The sequence below is a fragment of the Microtus ochrogaster genome, chromosome 18 (assembly GCF_000317375.1).
Source record: "Microtus ochrogaster isolate Prairie Vole_2 chromosome 18, MicOch1.0, whole genome shotgun sequence".
NCBI classification, from domain to species: Eukaryota; Metazoa; Chordata; class Mammalia; order Rodentia; family Cricetidae; genus Microtus; species Microtus ochrogaster.
Window position 1 is genome coordinate 45062042 of NC_022020.1, and position 20277 is coordinate 45082318.

Consider the following 20277-nt stretch of genomic DNA (forward strand, 5'->3'; position numbering starts at 1 on the left):
TAATATTTGAGGAAAATGTTCTATTCTAAGAATACACAACTTGAAATATGAAAATCATTAAAGTGTCCAGATTTTCTCTGTTCTGATGCATGTGATGTATTGATTTTTTTTCAGTTTAAATTTGACATATGATTAATAATGTTGATGTCTTTTAGGTATAGCTTACTTGAATGGAATGTGTAGTGAAAAGAGAAAGTGTATTATTGCTGAAGACAATGGCCTGAACCTTGCGTTTACAATTGCTCATGAAATGGGTCACAAGTAAGTACAAGTCATCACCACCTTGAACATTTAGCCCATAGATGAATAATGTGAGGTATTGGCAAGCATGTATGTTTTTGATTATTTCCTTTGGAGTCCACGTTCTTGAAAACGTTGAAGAACTCAGTGCAAGAAGTGGAGGGAATAATTCAGAGCACATTGCACAACCTGTCACCATTCCTGACACTTTGAACACAGCCCCATTAGACTGCTGCCGTCCTCATCAAGATAGCACGTCAGGACGATGCAGGGCTGATCTCAGCATATTTCCAAATAAATATTGCGATAGCCATGAAGCTATGAAGTAATGTGTGTTTTCAACGAGTACTCAAGAAAATCACACCAGACACGGGAAAATACTTCAGAGTAGCAGAATCTCTGTGACTATCAGCACAGACTAAATGTATTAATCTGCACAGCTTACACAAGCAATGAAATGAGACACATTATTAACATATAGTTAGCACTAACTTGATCCTGGGCATTTTTTGTCAAATACAAGCACCTTTCACAGAGTAGTTCATTCACATAGTAGAATGAGTACAACCATAGTTCTTTTTTCTTTTCTATTTTATTGAAAATAATTTCCCCATGCAACATATACTGATTATGGTTTCCCTTCCCTCAACTCTACATCTCCCCCCATCCAAATTCACACCCTTTCTTTCTCTCGCATTAAAAAGCAAACATGCATCTAAATAGTAATGACATTTAGAAATAATAAGAAAGATAGACCAAATAAAAACAAAATGGTAGAAAACAAACAAAAACAGAAGAAAAAAAGTCGAAGAAAAAGTGAAGCACATATAGACACAGAGAGACTCATGTTCATACACGCAAGAATCCCATGAAAACACAACACCAGAAACCATAATATATACACAAATGAAAACTATAAGTTAAACTTAAAAAAAAAAAACCTTGATAAAACATCAAGAAACAAAGAACCAACAAAAATGCCATCATGTTTGTTTTGTGTTGACCATTGACTGCCAGGCGTAGGGTCTGCACTTGTAATTGTACCAGTGCCATTGATCGCGATCATAATCAGTAAATAGTACTTACACACTTCTAAGTACTCAGAGGAGGAATCTTGTGACTGAGTGCTGTTGTGCTCCTGTATTATAGCAAAAAGTCATCAGAAATTTTATTTACCCCCTCAAAGTTATAAAAGAGGTGTCTGTTGGAGTAGGGATTTGATCCCAAGCCATTGAATGTGAGTCATACTCTTGTAGATTTCTACGTTAAATTAGCTATTGTCCTGGCCCTAAGGTTTCCTTCAGTCAATCAGTCATAATACTTTTGTGATTGATATTGGTTCACTTTAAGATGAAAGTTACATAAAAGCTCTTTGTGTGTTTTCAGGAAGTCTATTGTAGTAGATATGGTGTAGAGTGGGAACAGACCGAATTGTGAATGTAAGTTTTACAGTTTGCCGGTCACATCAGCAGTAGAAATGTAGTCGAGTCTTGCCAAAAAAACATAATCTTTAAGAAAACCTTGTTCATCAAGACTTTTATCTTCACTACAGTATCCCATGTTTATGATTATTATCTATTAACCTTTTTGTAAATTAATGAATTAAAAACTATGGTATAACCAGATGAGTTGTAATATAACCAGACAGGCCATAAAGCAATGAAAAGGTGTTGTTTGATGGGTAACATTGGAGATTATTAGATTAAATGACACAGCCCCTTTCAGAAAAGATGATTATCACATTTTTCTTTCATTTGTGATTTAAAATAATGTACTGCATGTTTTATGACATGAATTTATAAGAGAACAGGGGTAGGAGATTGGCAGGAAGGAAAGGATAGAGGGTAAGGGAGGTTGGGGATGGATATTATGGATATTGTCAAGTCACATGATAAACTGGAAAGAAACAGTCTTTAAAATCAATTACTATGTACAATGAATATATGCAAAAATTTTGAAATTATAAAATTTATAAAATTATAAAATTGAAGTATAAATTAAGACCGAAAACTATCATTTCTTAAGATTTTTAGAGCAAAACCTTTATTTGTAATAATAACTAATGGTTGTGGTAGATAAAATTTCAATCCCTAGAAATCTATTGGTTCTCAAATTAAACATGAACTTTTTTATACTTCGTATCCCTTATTCTACTGAAATTAGTAGTGAACACAGGTCAGTCTCCCGTCACTGTGTTTTATTACACAGAATCCTCTACAGCAAATGTGTCACATGTATACTTTGGCCAATGGTGCACGTTCCTCATTGAGTGAGTTTGAGGCGGATTTTTAGAGGCATGCAATCCTTCTCTCACAGTTTTAGGGTTAGAAGAAACTTTGTATCTTTGCTTTTCTTTCCATCGTTGTATGTCTACTACTATAATTCTGTATCTGCTGATAAAACAGTAGTTATTCACTTGGTAAGAAATTGAATATTTCAAAGGAAAAAATGTTCAATGGTATTTTTAAATGGCAGTTTGAAACAAATTCTAGGCAGCAGTAGTAGACAGATATTTCTCAGTGTTCACCAGAAATCAAAGGTAGTTCTAATTATGTGTAGCATACTCTATATTTTAAGGACACAGATGTTAAAAGGTCACTAGAAACATGGGCCGGAAGATCCTTTATTTATTGGACAGTCCTTTGTAGAAAATGAAAGGTTAAAATTTGAACTGAAACATAAATAAAGATTTGCATAGGAAAACATTTTACCAGAGAGTAATGACCCATGCTAGGCTAGAATTAACTGTTCCGGGCAAAGATTAAATTGAAGTCAGTTGACAGATGGTTTGAATAATGGTGTAAGAGTAGGTTTTAGCTAGTGTGTCATTAGTTCTCAGAACATTGAGTAAATAAAGATCATCCAGAAAATGTACTAAAGTGAAGCTTCTTAACCCCTTTCCATCAATGTTGTCTTTCAGTTGGTGTTAGTCCAGGTACTAGCCAACCTCATGTCAATCAACAAGCCCTGACACTCTGATGCAAGTCATCTGCTCTCCACGTTTTCAGGACCTCATCTTGTTGAGAGAAAAATGAAAAGATTTTTACACTGGGGGCTGGGGACTTAATGGTGCAGAGGTGGCTAGGATCAGCCCTTGTCATCACTGATGGCAGGAGTGGCAGCAATGGGGGGAGGCAGGAAGGAGACGTTTAAGAGAAAAACCTCTCAGGACCCGTCCTAAGTAAGCAGGAGTTCTCTAGCCCTAGTGGAGAGTAAACTTAGTGATGGTAGAACTTGGCTTCTATGATATCTTTGCTGCCATCTCCTACATGACCCGTGCATAGTTTGAGCCTATAAAGTGTGTGCAACCTTGGTAGGAAGGCTCGCAGAAGTGTGGGGAAAGTTTAAGGAAACCTTATGCCTGTATTTTTCTTTTTTCTTTCTTTCTTCTTAATCCCCTGTGTTTTCTTTCTTTCTTTTTTTCTTTTGGACTGGAGATACTTGTTTCATGGGTATTTTTGCAAATTCAAGTGAATTAAATGATTAAAAAAATAAAATAAATGAACGATTGAAAGCTATCTTTTAGTTCCTCATAACGATTTTCCATGAGGGCACAGCAGTGTAATTACATCAAGTCAAATATATTCATGCAAATGCTATTTTATGGAAACCAGTTTACTTCCAGTTAGGCATGGTCATCACTTACTTCTTCTTTTATTATTTTTTGCCATAATATACAACTTCGAGAGAAAATATTACATCATGAAAAATATTAACAGTCGCCAGAAGATCCCCTTTTAAATTGAATGCTTTCATACATGAAAATTGTTAATTACATTATTTCCTGCCTTTCTCTCTGCGATTCTTCCTATGGTCTCTTCTCAAGATCATGACCTGTCCTTAAATTATTCTTATGCTGAGTCCATTTGGTGTTTATTACATGTGTATGTGTTAAGCCGACGCCTTGGAATTGCATGGTCTGGGGGTTCGTCCTTGAAGGAACTTGAATCTCCTCTCAGTAATCACTGATTTTCTGTAGCTTTTCACCTAGGGGTGGGCCTTGCCTTATTTTCCCCATCTAAATCGCCATTTCAACTGATGCTCTTATGAGGATCTTGTTCAGGCAAAGATACTGTCGAGATTTCATGGGTGCAGCTACCTTGTCAAGTCTTGAAGACACTATCTCACAGAATGTCTCCTGGTCCTTGGCTTTTAACACTCTTCCCACCCCTCTTCCATGGGGTTCCCTGAGCCTTAGGTACAGGGTTTCATTGTAGATACACCAGTTGAGTCTAAGCACCGTGGAGTCACTTCTCTGCATTTTGATATTGTGTCTGCCTGAGGTATTTTCCATCTGCTGCAAGTGCTTTTCAGACAAGAGATTAAAGCTCCATTTATATATGTGTTTAAGTGCAGATAATACAGTTAGGAATTTTACTGCTTTAGGAAAAACAAATGGTAGTAGCTGGGGCTTCTCTAGGTTTTGTGACCTCTCCTGATAGATGTAGTTGGTTAAGTTTCCAGTGCCAGGCATGAGTTTCCTCCCATTTACTGTGCCTTAAACAGTCGCACAACTGTTTGTTGCCCCTAAGATATAAGTGCCACTATCGCACTCACAAGGATATCTTTCCATGCTGGTCACACTGTGGTTGTCAGTTCCTACAGCTGAGTAAGATTCTTGGTTGCTTTTCTCTCTTGACAACTTGCAATAACACCTTCTGAAACAGAGCAACTTATTGTGAAAGAGTCTTCCAGGTTAGTTTCTGCCCAATTCCTTCAAGTATATGGTGTCTTCTGCAAGAGGGTCTGTCTTCAAGGGAGACAACCAAGTACAATTGCGGAGTGGAAACTGACATGAAATACAGTATTATTTTGGAGTCTCCTCGACTCTCCTGACTAACAACTGGAAGGGAAGTTCCCATGCCTTTCACTGTGCTTGCTGTAATCTGTGGTTTTGTGGGAAAGAATTATTACACTATGTGGCTTAACTTCATTTACACACACACACACACACACACACACACACAATAGTATTTTAAGGAAGATTAAAAATTTAAAAATAATATATTTCCTCCATTGCTTTTAAAAAATTCTTTACTACTATTTGTCTCTCCCTCCTCTCTCTGCCTCATGAGTTAGAGAAAAACTCTTCTCTTTTAAAATATTACTGTTTACAAACCAAATCCTTTCCAAATTTCTCCTAAAATGGGAGTGAGTGCATGTCTTCTCCAGCTCTTCCAACATCAGAAGGGACCATCTTCAAGATCCAAGCCAGTCTCCAGCTTTCCGCAGGATATCACAAAAACTTCCTGGCAGGGACTTTTAAACAAGTTGAGAAGTTTTATAAGATAAAAATATTTTTTCAGTTGACTTGACAACCATGTACAATGTTAGCAGAGAGTTTATTTGCCCAAGGCTTTTTGTCAAAATGAATTTAAAACGAGATTATTAAAATGTACTTCAGTGGCACAGCCCGTGGAGAGGTGTCAGTAGTAATGCCTTACTGTTTTCCACACGGTGTACACAACATGGTTATAGAACTGTGTATATAGAGAGATGTGAGTCTATTAAAAACAGGGGAGGCATAACAAAAGCAAAACAGAACACAAATCATCTGCTACAATGGAATTTGATCCAGAGAGAGAAGCCCCAGTTTGTGGGGGTTCCGAAGTCGGCTGGATTGAGCATTGGACGAAGAGGATATGCATCTAAGTTATGTGTCCTGCCTTGACCTCAGACTGTCCTCATATGTAAAATAGAAGACATTCTAATGGAAACGTTATGGGGCTAATATGAAGATTAAATGATATCATTGCAAATGACTAATAAGTTGACCGGCACAGATAAAGATTAACAATTGTTTCATTGCATAACTGAAGAATCAGCCCTTAGCTGATGACCCCAGATGTGCTACAGAATAGCCTTCTCCCAAGTTTTTTTTTTTTTGAGAATCTGTTCTGATGTGAATCATACAGGAAACGTTAATGATCAATAAACAATATTTCCATCGTCAGCTCTTTCTATGGCTAAAGCTGAGTTCTCATGTGATAGTCAGGCTCCCCGGAGGAGAAATGGTCATCAGAATTAGAAGCTGCCTTCTTCTTCACTGGGAAAATCACGTCACTCCTTTGGAAATGGACAAATTGTTAAGTCTTGGAAGTTAAGTGTCCCAAATGGTTGCATTACTTAAGAAGTTTTATTGTTGCGTTTGTAAAATGCCAACATTTGAGCATGAGTCTAAAGACAGCTTCAGCAGGCTGGAAGGATTGATCGTATTCCACACGGTCAGTCAGGGGCTGTTAACTAAGTGAGTGTCCAGTGAGCATGCTATGAACAGAATTCGCCAGGGAGATGAGACAGTGATATTTCCAGGAACTGCATCAGAAGCGAGCCATTAGAGGTGCAGTCAGGCATCCTGAGTATTATTATGTGAGGTTGTGCCGAGTTTAGAGGTGCTTGTTTTATTTTTTATTTAAAAAGGTTTTCATAAATAGATTTTGATCCTAGTCCCCCCCACCCACATCTCTCAGATATTCTCCACCTCCCGACACACCCATCTTGTTTAAAGTCAATAGCTAAGCAAAGTAATTCTTTGCTCCGGTGATTTTTCTTGGTGAGTCTTAAGCCCACACTTTGAGCAAATAAAGCAAACACAACACAGCACCTGGATATCTGTATCTTTTGTCAAGGAGACTAAGCAGTAAAATTTCTCTGATTCACTCCCTCAGTGTAAAGTGGCCTCTATGGGGTCTCTTTACAAACCATTATCAACAGCCCCATGTGGTCTTCACAAGGAGGGGTAGGAAAGTGTCTTTAATGTTCACAGTTATTTTGTTACTAGTTTCTTATCAATGGGGTAAGATAGAGAAAAGTCTTTCTAAGAGCTGTTTTATATTCAGCGTCTTAATTTTTCTTATGGTCATCAAACTTTGAAAACATTTTCTCTTCCCATATTTTGCCAATCATGCCATTAATATGTATTGATATAGACCCAATTCAAAGACTTTTATGAAAAATGGAAACATTATTCACTAGTGAGTGATTTTTTTGTTCTTAAAGTAAAAAGTTACATTTGATAGTACATTTTTAAACAAAATTATCATATCTAAGTTAGTGTGCTTTTTATTCTTGCAGAACACAGATGGCATTTATTACTTCCAAGACAGATGCTCCTTTCAAAAGTTATTGTCATAATAAATTTTATTTAAATATTTAATTTATATAATTTATATTTTTTAACTTGGTTTTAGAACAAGTCTAATTGTAATCACATGGAACTACTTTGATAATATTTCTAACTTAGTATTTTAAACTACAATGTAACTGTTCTTGGAAATTTTCATTTAAAATATTTTATTTTGTATTTAGAACAAAGAGAGATGGAATAGCATATCATACCATCATGTCATTGTTGGAAACGTGGCGTATATTAAACAAACCTTTCTCTTTTCACCTTTTCAATATTAGCCCTTATTCATGAGTTGTTATATTAAAATTCCGAGTTTGAGAATTTGTCAGACATTATAAGAATTTTGTTCTTACGAAGAAGAGATTCTACTTGAGTTAGAGTGTGAAATCTAGATGTCAGACATTTAGGAATCCTGAAAAGTCCTTGTGCTCAACACTTTTGAAAATAACTGCAATTGAAAAATATATAATACAACTTAGAGAATATTGAACATTAGTCTTCACAAAATCCTGTGGTAAGATGAGGTAATATACAAACAGATGTGATAGAGGCTAGTAAACATCGTTTAGTGCTCTACGTTTTAAAGAGGAAAACTTCAGTTGAGTTTAATTGAAGATGGTCCTCAAGTATTTATTTGGAGTTAACTCAAATTTTCATAGTAAGATCTCTACCTAAATCAACAGATTTATGATCCAATAGAAAAGATAATGATGGCCCAGCAGTTTTCCAAGAGATATTTTTGTTATTTGAGGTGTGTGGAAGAAAATGAAGTCGTGAAGCAGATGAAGAAAACATTCCACGAAGTTAGTAGTTTAGTTTGATTTTGTTTGGCTAAGAAGTAATTCATGTTTTAAAAGAACAAAGTACTTCAGGCAAAGGCAAGAATCCAATGAGGTTGAATGAAATTTTTCTGTTTTTTGATTCATATAAATAATTCAAAATATATGTACATATCAGTTTCTTATATGTACTTCAGCATACATCTTGAATATATGTTTGGGAAATGGTCTTAATCAAATTACATTATTTATTTTAAACATGGATGATAGAACTTAAAAAATAATTATAATTTGAAATCCAATCTTGTTTTTAAACGAATTTCTTCTAAACAAATTTTCCCATGTGATATTTTAATTGGAATACCACTCTTGTAATAAAAGCTAAAAATATCATTTGTTTAATTCAAATCTTTTCTCTTTCAATTATATTCTAAATCAGCATGGGCATCAATCATGACAATGACCACCCTTCATGTGCTGATGGTCTTCATATCATGTCTGGTGAATGGATCAAAGGACAAAATCTTGGTGATGTTTCATGGTCCAGGTGTAGCAAGGAAGATTTGGAAAGATTTCTCAGGTACTAGTGTCACGGATTACTTTTTCATTGTGATTATTTATTTGTTCCTGCTGACTGCCAACCAGTAAAGGCATTATGACAAAGCAGAAAGTCAACGGCACAGGAGAAAGAAAGCACTTGATTCTGCCTGGCTCTTTTCTTGACTCATGTTATGAACTAAAACACATTGCTTAACTTATCTGTTTTTCATTCTCATATTTCTCAGATTAAATGATGAGCAAGATGATTTGAAAGGGAGAAAATTGTTATAATCATGAAAATCTGTCACTGAATGTAGTGGCCTCTTCAATATTAGAAGTAACAGGCTCATTGAGCATCATGCAACACACCGTTAACACATGGAATTCCTTACATGCATGGTTCTCAAACTTGCTAATGCCATGACCCTTTAATACAGTTCCTTAGGTTATGGTGACCCCTGACCCTAAAATTATTTCATTGCTACTTCATAACTGTAATTTTGCTACTGTTATGAATCATATTGTAAATATCTGATATTCAAGATATTTGATATGTAACTTTTAGGTTGAGAACCACTGCCTTAAATGAACTTCCCCTTTTCATTTATGGTACTTCTAGGTTGTAAACACTTTTTTTCCAATAAGAACCATTTCTAGCCTCTGTGGTCCATAGGACACCTTAAGTCTTTTACAGCTCTGTCAAAAGTAACAGTTAGCTTCTATCTAGCCAGAAACAGAAATGAAAAATATTGCTGCTGTACTTGTTTTTGTCTGAGAGTGCTTGTACTTTGTCTATGCCTTTGACAAAGGATCAGGTAAAAAGAAGAGGTTGTATTGAAGCAGTAACAGATGTTTAAGCTTTTCAGAAATCTAAAAGAGGAATCCATAAATACCTATCTTGTCAAATCATCACAAATATGAAATCTATTCGTTTGTCCATATTCTTTAGATAGATGATTTTACTTTACCTATTAGCTACTAGGGGATGGTAAAATATGAGGTTTATTTGGATTTGCTCATATGTGCAGGGGTGTGTGGTCATCCTCTGGGTCATGAGTAACCTACCAGTGGCTAAGTCCCCAAAGCAAAGTAACTTTTTCTCCCTCAATAACATCAGTTGTCTATAGTTCCACTGCTGGTATGTCTGCTTCTCTCCTGTCCATGGAATTATGATCTCATGTGGGTCTTATGCAGGAAACCCTGTAGCTGCGATTTGATGAATGCAACAGCCATATCATGACCAGAACTCAACCCTTCACAGCTCTCACCAATTACTTACTCTTCCCTCCTTTTCCATGAAGCTGCCCAAAGCTTGGATCATGTAAAGTCAATAAGGTGGAACACACCCCTCCACAACCAAGTACACAGAATTACTTTAATCTAGTACTTGGACTTTGTTTCAGCTACTCTGGGGGAAATAGGAGCATTTGGGAAAAGGTAGTTGGTGGATGAATATGAGCAAAATACATTGGGTGCAAGTCTAAAACTTTCAAAGAGTAAAATTCTTATTTGAAATACATATTATATATTGCACACCTGTTTCTCTATTCTAAAATTTGTGGAGTAGATTCTGTGCCAGCTCTTTGTCATGCCAACTCAGGGTGACATTCAGAGTGTTGATACCTTTAAAACAGCATCAACAATTTTATCAGTATACCCTACTTAGCTTGTTTTAGAACATGCAAGATATGTATAACTGTCTTCATATGTCAGGACTATAATAAAATTAAATGTCATACCAAAGCTGTATGACAATGTCAATTATAGGCATCTCCTGACTATTGATATCCATTAGAAAATGATTTCTTTAAATCCCCAAATAGGATCGATACCATATGATGCTTTGGACAAGTTGCTCTCAGAGTATGAGCTTATATATCTTATAAATGTATAAAATCATGTGACATCCCAGCAGATTTAACCAGCAGAATTGACTCCTATGGACAGTCTTTATAATCGAAATACTCTCTTAACTTGAGTAACATTGTTACTATTAGGATTGCCATAACTGGTTATAAATAAAGCATTCTCAAATGCAGAATTCTTCCCACACCATTCAATGGCAGGAATACTACGTAGACATTTAATTTTATTATGAAGCTGTTTCTTCTGACTAGATAATCATAATGCCTTTTTTCATTAAAATGAAATATTTAATGTATTTGCATATTGACAGGTCAAAGGCCAGTAGTTGCTTGCTGCAGACAAGTCCACAGAGCCTCAGCTCTGTGCTGGTTCCCTCAAACCTGCCAGGAATGGCGTACACTGCAGACGAACAGTGTCAAATCCTCTTCGGTCCTTTGGCTTCATTTTGTCAAGAGATGCAGGTAAGAGGCATGGGCGATTATCTTCTTCGCTCACATGCATTGTTTAGAAACACGCACAGGTGGAGGAGATGACCTTCATTAAATATATGTTGCTCCAAATCATGGCACTCCTCAAAAGAAATCCCTGAGGAAAAAAAATAGTGCATTTGGGTAATCCCAACCAAGTCTGCACTTAGCTGAAGGCCGCAGGACCCTTGCCTGACTTCCTGCCCTGTTTCTGACCCATCCCATTTCAAGTAGAGACTATGGACTTGTCCTACTCACACTGAAACTCCTGTGTTCTTTGCACTTTGGAAGTAAAAGCACTCAGGCATGGGCAGTTAATAAGAGTTGATAAAGAAGAGGGGCTAAGTCAGAGAGAAAAGAAAGACTAAGCACTCACTACATCAAAAAGTATACCGAAATCAGGCAACTAATTATGTTCTGCCAGAATAATGCTTCTGTTTTAAATTTTAAGCTTTTGTAATTGTCAACTGGGTAAAATGCAGCAAAACAATGTATGGATATGTAGTTGTCGTAGACGAGTCATCTGTCCTTAAACATAAAGGGTTAAACGTTATTTCTTAGACAACACCATTTTGGGAGAGAGTCTTTAAACTGAACCGTCACTGTCCCCAGTAAAACCTTCTTCTACTTCTGCACCTTCTGTTTGCTTTGTTTACATTGCTGTTGCTATTCATCACAAACTCACTTGGATTGCTACCGGTGTTATTTTATCTTTGAATATTTAATTACTCAAGAGATTTTTTTAAAATGAATTTTTTCTTAGTATTATAATAGCGACCTATTTTAAATTAAACATTGCTCAAATAAATTGTGTGAATTTTTAAGTATCCAGAAATGTTCTTCTTTTCCTTTTCAAATTGTGTATACTTACAAAAAAAAAAAAAAGAAAAGAAAAGAAAAAAAGAAGAAAAACTACTTAACGTATTACATTTTTAGCCTTCTCGGTGAGACCTCTTCTTGTTGAAAGGTCTGATCTGACCCAGGTCTAGGCTTCAGATCACATGATTTTAATAAGGAACCAGAGCGCTGGCATCATCTTCAGTATTCTGTGCTTCTTGAAGCCAACCACAGACAGCATCTATGTGAATAACCCTGGGAGCAGCACAGTGCAGCTTTATTGTCAAAGAGAGTTGGCTGGTACCCAGTGGTTTGCCAAACTCAGCTCTAGATTAAATGTGGCACATTTCTTCTTGGGTTATAGAAGCATGCAGTATGCAGTCCCTTGTGTGCATTCTGATTTGTGCTGTAGTCATCATATATGCTAATCTGTGCGCATTGTAAACCACAAAACAGTGTTGTCGATTCTCCTTAAACATCTGTGTGCCGTTTAAACAATGATTAAACTGTACTCTTTTTTTTTGTTGTTGTTGTTGTTGCCCTACTTGCTGTTCTGCATTACGTATAAAGAGAATCTCTACCTTTTGGTTTCCCTTCTCAGGTAGATTTCTTTTATTTGGATTTTGCTCATGCTATATTTTCCTTCATGTGAAAATGCCTTTTTACACCGAATTATTTTTCACCATAAATAACACTCGGCTGTCATTCGCTCTCTCACCTTTTCTGTGGTGTTTCCTTGTCTTTTGTGCCTGTGCTTCCTGCATATTCAAGTATTTCGTGAAATTTGGTAAGAGGTGTTTACTTATCATTCCACTGAAAACATCTCTGTCCCTCCACTTCTGTCTTGTCCCCTCCTGATGACCCATTAGACTTGTGAGGCCAAGTAGGATGGCCTCACTTGTTTCCTAAGCATTTTTATGCTTTTTAATATTCTCATTCATTCATTCATTCATTCATTAATTCATTCACATTCAACAATCCCACTTCACTTATTTTCAGGTTTTCTGAATATTCTCCATATAATCTCTTTTGTGCTTAACCCTATCACATTCTTATTTATTTCCCATTTTTTTCAATTGAAAGTGGGTTTTCATTGAGTCCACTTTTGTCTGCACCTATAGCCTGTCATACGCATTTCTTTTACCTCACTGAGTATATTATAATTCCCGTTTAAAGTGTGAAAACTGCACACTGAGCTCAATCCCCAGCACCCACTCATGGAAGGAGAGAACCAACTCCCACATGCAGTCAGGTACCCCACTCCATACAAAAAAAAATGAATGTTTTAAATAGATGAAAATAAATTGTAAAAAGAATGCTAATATTCATGTTTTATGTGAATAAAACACAGACATTTAAGCAATTTCTGGGCCCAACTGCATTATTCAATTCTCTAATTTTAATACAGAAAAAAACCTTGATCATTGTGCAGTAGGATTTTGACTGATTGCTCTATTCAGCCTGCATTTAAATATAAAATTAAATATAACAACTGCTAATATTACTTGTTTTTAAAATTCCAGTTTAGTGTTGGCATCCACCAAATGAAGCATTTAGAAGTGTGATCGCAGAGGCAGGTGGATCTCTGTGAGTTCGAGACCAGCCTGGTCTACAGAGCTAGTTCCAGGCAGGCTCCAAAGCCATAGTGAAACCCTGTCTCGAAAAACCAAAAAAAAAAAAGTTGCTAAATAGAAGTGTGATCGCTCACCCTTTTCTATAGAGTTTGTATGAGCTGAGAGTCCAAGCTCTTAAAATGATATGCTTGGGTGTGAGATCTGTTCTCCATAAGAAGGCAATAAATTTTAACTCTTTTGGTCTTAGTATACTAACATACTATATGACTGAAGAGTTTTTTTCTAAACACTATTCCACACATGGGCTATATTTACAACAATATGTTGAGCTACTAAGATTATGTTTTAGGGGAAATCCAATTAAAAACATGGAGTTACATGACAAAGGGTGGATTATTACTTAGATATATATATATAACTTCATATCAATTATTTTGACAAAAATCTGAGAACATTTTAATCAAACCATTTGTGATAAAAAAATTATGTTATACATGGACAGTCAGCTTCTCTTACCCCTTAATATATAACACAGTGTGTCTGTGTATGCCTATCAAAAGTTTATTTCAAATGAATACCCAAAGTCGTATTTTGTGTTTGAAATGAAATTTTTTCACTTCAAAGATTAAACAATTAATATTGCTGAGTTGTGTATTATTGCAAGGAGGGGCCACTTGTTGGTTCCCAGCTGCCCAGCCCTGAAACAATCACACAGAAATTGTATTAATTAAATCACCGTTTGGCCCATTAACTCTAGCTTCTTATTGGTTAAGTCTTACATATTAATTTAACTCATTTCTATTAATCTGTGCATTGTCACATGATACACAGCTAAAAGTTCTGACATCTGTCTCTGGCAGGGCTACATGGTGTCTCTCTGACTCTGCCCTTCTTTCTCCCAGCATTCAGTTTAGTTCCCCCCTCCCCCCCAGCTCTTTCTGCCTTGCTCTGCTATGGGCTCAAAGCAGTCCTTTATTCACCAACGGTATTCACAGCATACAAAAGGGAATCCCACATCAGCATATTTGTGTTTAGATGTTCTACAAAATCTGTTGGAGGTATTAAATTTCTTCTAACTGAAAACACAAGAGATCCCCAACCCAGTTAAAAATATGACTTGTTACTGTGGAACCTAAAGAATGCTTTGTTCTAATCTTGTGCCCTACCATACTCTGTAGAAAAGGCTAGGTAAAACACGGCACTAGCCTCACACCTCCAACACAGTCCACCTTTAAGGGTTAGAATATTCAATACCGTTTCTTCACTGGCTTTGGAGCAGTCGCCTTGAAGTGAACTGGCATTCTTCAGAAGGCTGAGACTACAGGCTACTCAACACAGACCTCTAGACCTGCAGAATGCCATGTATCGAGGAGATCCCCTCTTCATGATTTATTTCACCTGGTTGTGCTTATCTTGAAAAGCTGCCAAGTGTGCTGTTTATCTTCACAGTGTCTCCTACAGGAACTGATTGGAGCACCTGCTGCTCGGAAGAGCTAACTGCTCACAGTCTAAGGCCAGCAGTTAGACCACCAACAGTGCTCAGCTCTGAAATGATAGTGTAGAAGGTTTGTTCTTTCACTGACTGGTTAACCTAAGCAATTTCTTCAAAACATAAATGAACTTTATTGAGTAGCAGTTAAGCTGTCATTGGTGGGAATTCAGCATTTGACACTAGTTACAGAAAGCGTCTTAAGAAATAAAATGAGAAAGGTAAAATATTTAGGAACTAAAATTATAAAGCCTGAGATATTTTCACTTATGTATACATGATTTACAGAAATCGTTTTGGAGTTTTCAAGAACCTAAACATTACAAAGCAGCATGATTATTCAGCCTTTGAAGTAATTCCTAGATGAATTTATGAGAACTTTATCCCTGTACAAAATAAAGTATGATATATACACAAAATATTTTGAAGTGAGGATTTTTTTTACACAAGAAAAAATGAATAAATTATATCTCTCTTTTAGTGGACTAGATATTTAGGAAATTACAAAGAGTTTATAAGTCTGAATTTTAAACATAACAAAATAATATTATAGGAGTTCTGGATAATATGCATTAGAATCATAAAAAAATTATTTGAAAGATTATCTTAAATATGTCTGCCAGTGTGATTAGTGGTTCCAATTCTATGTTAACCTTAATCTTGTGACATCTGTTTTATTCACAACCTTTAGAGAGACCCTGGCAAGAACTTTTTACTTATCAACTTTTTAGTTGCTGGCTAGTGGAGTCCTTTTGTTTACTTACATGGTACCCTTGGTTCTTCCCCATCTCCTCTGGGGAAAAAAAAAAAGATACTCTTGGGCGTTACATGCACACAGGCAGCATACAGTACCAATTACCTACCTCATCTGTTTCTTCCCTCTTGTTTCTCACCAGTCCTTTCCATTCATATGCTTCAAATTGAATTGTGAAGACTTTTTCTAAGTTTGTAAAGAATTGGATTGGCATATAGATTGAAATTGCTTTGAATTTGTAGCTTGCTTTTTAAGCTAGTCATTTTCACGATGTTAATGTTACCAATTTGTGAACAAAGAGAGGTGTAGTGGGAGGATGCTTCTTGTTTCCCGGCCGACTGGCTAGCACTCCTTTGAAATAATCACACAGAAACTGTATTAATTAAATCACAGCTTAGTCTATTAGCTCTAGCTTCTTATTGGCTAACTCTTACATATTAATTTAACCCATTTCTATTAATTTGTGTATTGCCACGTGACTGTGGTTTACCGGCTAGATTCCAACCAGTGTCTGTCTCTGGCAGCTCCATGGCTTCTCCTAACTTGGCCTTCCTCCTCCCATGCTATAGGCCAAGCCAGTTTCTTTATTCATTAAACAACGAAAACAACACAGAGACAGAAGGGCCTCTCACACCAGAGAGGTATTTCCATGTTATTGGCATTGGTATTAGAGACATTCATATTGGTAATAGGAATGTAGAAGACGGCAAGGGGAGAAAGTGAGTTCACAGTTCAAGTTCACAGCACCAAAGGGAAGATCTGTGTGTTATTGGGGAGAACAGCCAATGTACTTTTCATGAACTGATCATTATCCCCTCAACACAGAAGGGCTTAAATATGTAAAACAAAATCAAACTGAACAGTAGGATAATGGGGAGAAGAGATTGGCATCGGGGCTGCAGCTGGAGGGACTGACCTCAGGGAGAGGTATTGAAATCCTGTAGCTTAGAAGAAAATAGATGAGATGAATGTCCGTGGATAAGGTTAGTCCCAAAAGTTTGGTCGTGGGAAGATAAGAGGTAATCTTTCTTCTTCAGCTATTGCAGTCTTTGAAAGTTTTCATTAGCTTCCCCTGACAATCTTTCTCTTTTCTTCAATTGTATAGAAATTATTTTGTTCATACCATGTCTGGTCACAAAATAGCAATGTTTTTAAAATTCTATCTTTTCAATAGAAAAGTTTGTTGCATTCCAAATGTCCAAAAAATTTATTCATGCATGAGTGAAAGTAACTGATAATAGTCCCAATGAGGAACAGAAGGAGGGAGAAGATGAGCAAGGAAGTCAGGACCAAGAGGGGTGCACCCACCCACGGAGACAGTGGGGCTGATCTATTGGGAGCTCACCAAGGCCAGCTGGATTGTGACTGAAAAAGCAGGGGATAAACCCGGACTCTCTGAATATGGCGGACAATGAGGGTTGCTGAGAAGCCAAGGACAATGGCTCTGGGTTTTGATCCTACTTCTTGTTCTGGCTTTGTGGGGGCCTAGCCAGTTTGGATGTTCACCTTCCTAGACCAGGATGGAGGGGGGAGGACTTTGGAGTTTCCACAGGGCAGGGAACCCTGACTGCTCTTCAGACTTGAGAGGGAGGGGGAGAAAAGTGGGAGGCTGGGAGGAGGCGGAAATTTTTTTTTCTCAATAAAAAAAAAAAGAAGAAAAAAAAAAGAAAGTAACTGATAATGACAGACAAATATGCCCATAGGGTTATGTATGGGCCAAAGCTGTGTGTCCTAACCATGCTGTGGAAGCGTCAAAGAAGGCCTGTGCATGAGGAGGTGCTGGGAAAAGCATGGTGAATGTAACACAAATAGAAACGTGGAAGGGATAGGGATAGCGCACAACAGTAAGTTTCCTACCTTGTATGCTTAAGTTCATGGGTCACACTACGAAAACAGAAAAGTAAAATCAAATTTTTTAAAATTCTTTCAGCCTGGTTTCTATCCTGGCATAAATGTCGGATTTTTAGCTAAAATTTTTCTCTTATTAGCTGCATCTGTTTTATATATCCCTCTTTGATTGATCAAAAGATCTTTTTAAAGACTTAAAGTTTATTAAACTTACTATTTTCTACAGTTACGTATAAAGATTTCTATCCCTATAGACAACCCCATGTATTGTTTCACTTATATTTAATATTAAAAATGCATAGAGCATATTTTCACTCAACTACATTTTTGTTTGCATCATAATAACTGAAATTACTGACCTGAACTTAAAGCTATGGACCATTCCTCATCTGATATTGTGCCCTTTCTTCAGCATGTTATCTGCGCTGGTCTGTGGTGCAAAGTAGAAGGGGAAGCAGAGTGCAGGACCAAGCTTGACCCACCCATGGATGGAACTGACTGTGACCCTGGCAAGGTGAGTCACTAAGGCAGCCTAGAATAGGTCAGAATATTGCAAAAGATTGGAAACTTGGATTTTCTCCCTACAGCTACACACACACATCTGTCTTTGTATCAGTCAGGTCATTTCAGGATGTTAAAAATGTTAATGTTTCATCTATGTTTAATTGCAAGTTTTCCATTTTTCATAGGTACATTTGTTTTGTTAATTATTAAAGTGCTCTATTTTTTCTTGATATTGGTTATTATAATGTTCATAGTCAGATATAAATGTGCTTTCCCCAAAAAGTGAACTCATGTTCGTTTATTAGTTAAATGCACAAAAATAAAATAAACACAAGTAAGAGCATCAATTATAAAGTTTTCCAGAACATCAAAAAAAATTTTAATTATAATTTTATTTTCCTCAGGGGTTCAGCTGTCACAGAAACTTACTACTAATTCTCCTTTTGTGGTTGTTGTGTTTGCCTGGTTTTGGTACCAGGGTTATACTGGCTTCATAAGAAGAATTAGAAACTGATTCTTCCATGTCTACCACAAGTTTGATGATTTTAATATTTGTTCTTTTTTGAAGATCGGTTAGAATTCTACACTGTAACCATTTGTTTTTGCTTTATTTATTTATGATTTTTGTTTATTTGTTGGTTTTTTTTGGTTGGTTGGGTTGGGTTTGGAGGGAGATTTTTTTTTTTTTCGAGACGGTTTCTCTGTGGTTTTGGAGCCTGTCCTGGAACTAGCTCTTGTAGACCAGGCTGGTCTCCAACTCACAGAGATCCGCCTGCCTCTGCCTCCCAAGTGCTGGGATTAAAGGCGTGCGCCACCACCGCCTGGCTTGGAGGGAGATTTTTAAAATTATTCACTTTATCTTGATTTCATGTTGGTAGGTCAATTATGTATCTAGAAATGCATCCATTTCTTTTAGAGATCTTATTTCAGATTTTAAACACCAATACTTCTTAAATTATTTCTTAATGTGGAAAACTGATAGCACAACTTCTAACATCAGAAACCTGGAGAGATGTCATTAATAACTTAACGTCACCACTAAAGCCTTAGAATTTTTGTGTCAAAAAAACAAATAGCCCTTAATACTTTCAGAGGTTCCAAAAAAGTACAGTCTTCCTGGGTTATATAGGCTCATAGTACATATATTTTTTTACACTAGTAGCAATTAATTTGAAAATGTTATAAAGCGGTATCTGTTTTATTCATGCCCCAACTCTTGGTGAGATGTTATTGACAGTGGATGTTTGGTAGCAGAGGAAGAGTCATCCTTTTGTGAGGATGTGGCCACTCAGAAGTTTGGGATGGATAGTGACACCCCTGTACATATGGGAAACACTAATTAGACTTAGTGTTATAAAAAGAAGTAAGGAAGGAAAGAAGAAGAAGAGGGAGAGAAAGAAAGAAAGAAAGAAAGAAAGAAAGAAAGAAAGAAAGAAAGAAAGAGAGAGAGAGCAAAAAGAAAAAACAAAGAAGAGCACAGGAAGTTGAGAGGAGGACATGTTTAGAAAGACATGGGAGGAGCTAGAAGAAGGAAATAGGAGGTAAGTATGAGCATAGTTCATTTTCATAAAGAGTTAACTGTAAGGAAGAAGAGCTGCTGGATGGTTTTAGGGAGCAATGATGAAATGATATAAATGTGTACTTCAATAATTTCTTTAATTAAATGAGAAAAAATGACACATTGTTTAAATTGGAACTTCTTTGGAAGAGTTGAAGTGTTTTGTCACTTTCAATATGAGAATGGCCTCCTGGGGTACACTTCTGTGAAATATCAACCAGTTGTTTATAGACTGTGCCAAATATTTTTCTATGAGATTAAATGGAGAATGAGGATTGAGGTCTGTTTTATTTTTTCTCAAATTATACACAGAGGTAGAACAATGTGTGTTCATCAAGAGCATCTCCTGACATTAACCTAAATAATTTATTGCTTGAATCCTAAAACACTCTGGAAGGGCAATCATTTTCGTCATCCTGGAAACACCGATGCAGAATCACAGAGGGATGCTGAACATCCGCCCGGAGTTCTCCAGCATCCCACAAGTCACTCGACTTATTTAGTGCCTTGTTTTTATAATCTGAATTCTAAATATTTGCACTATAACTGTTTTCTTCATGTATAGTTAAGAATAATTTACATTCTTGAGAGTGTCAATTTATTCTTTCAGCCAAAACTCTAATTACTCATCAAAGGTAAAATGTTTTCTTTCCCTGTGACCATGCTCATGATATTCTTCTAAAGGTTCTTTA

General features: G+C 36.5%; 1 protein-coding gene across 1 annotated transcript in view; it reads left to right on the forward strand.

Annotated features, from left to right (window-relative positions):
• Adamts19 (ADAM metallopeptidase with thrombospondin type 1 motif 19) overlaps window positions 1-20277 on the forward strand; it is a 177927-nt gene that overhangs the window by 77146 nt on the left and 80504 nt on the right. The window contains exons 8-11 of the mRNA XM_005356385.3: window positions 156-261; window positions 8588-8728; window positions 10865-11015; window positions 17936-18037. Of these exons, the coding sequence (XP_005356442.1) occupies window positions 156-261; window positions 8588-8728; window positions 10865-11015; window positions 17936-18037 (500 nt within the window). The remainder of the gene's footprint in view (window positions 1-155; window positions 262-8587; window positions 8729-10864; window positions 11016-17935; window positions 18038-20277) is intronic.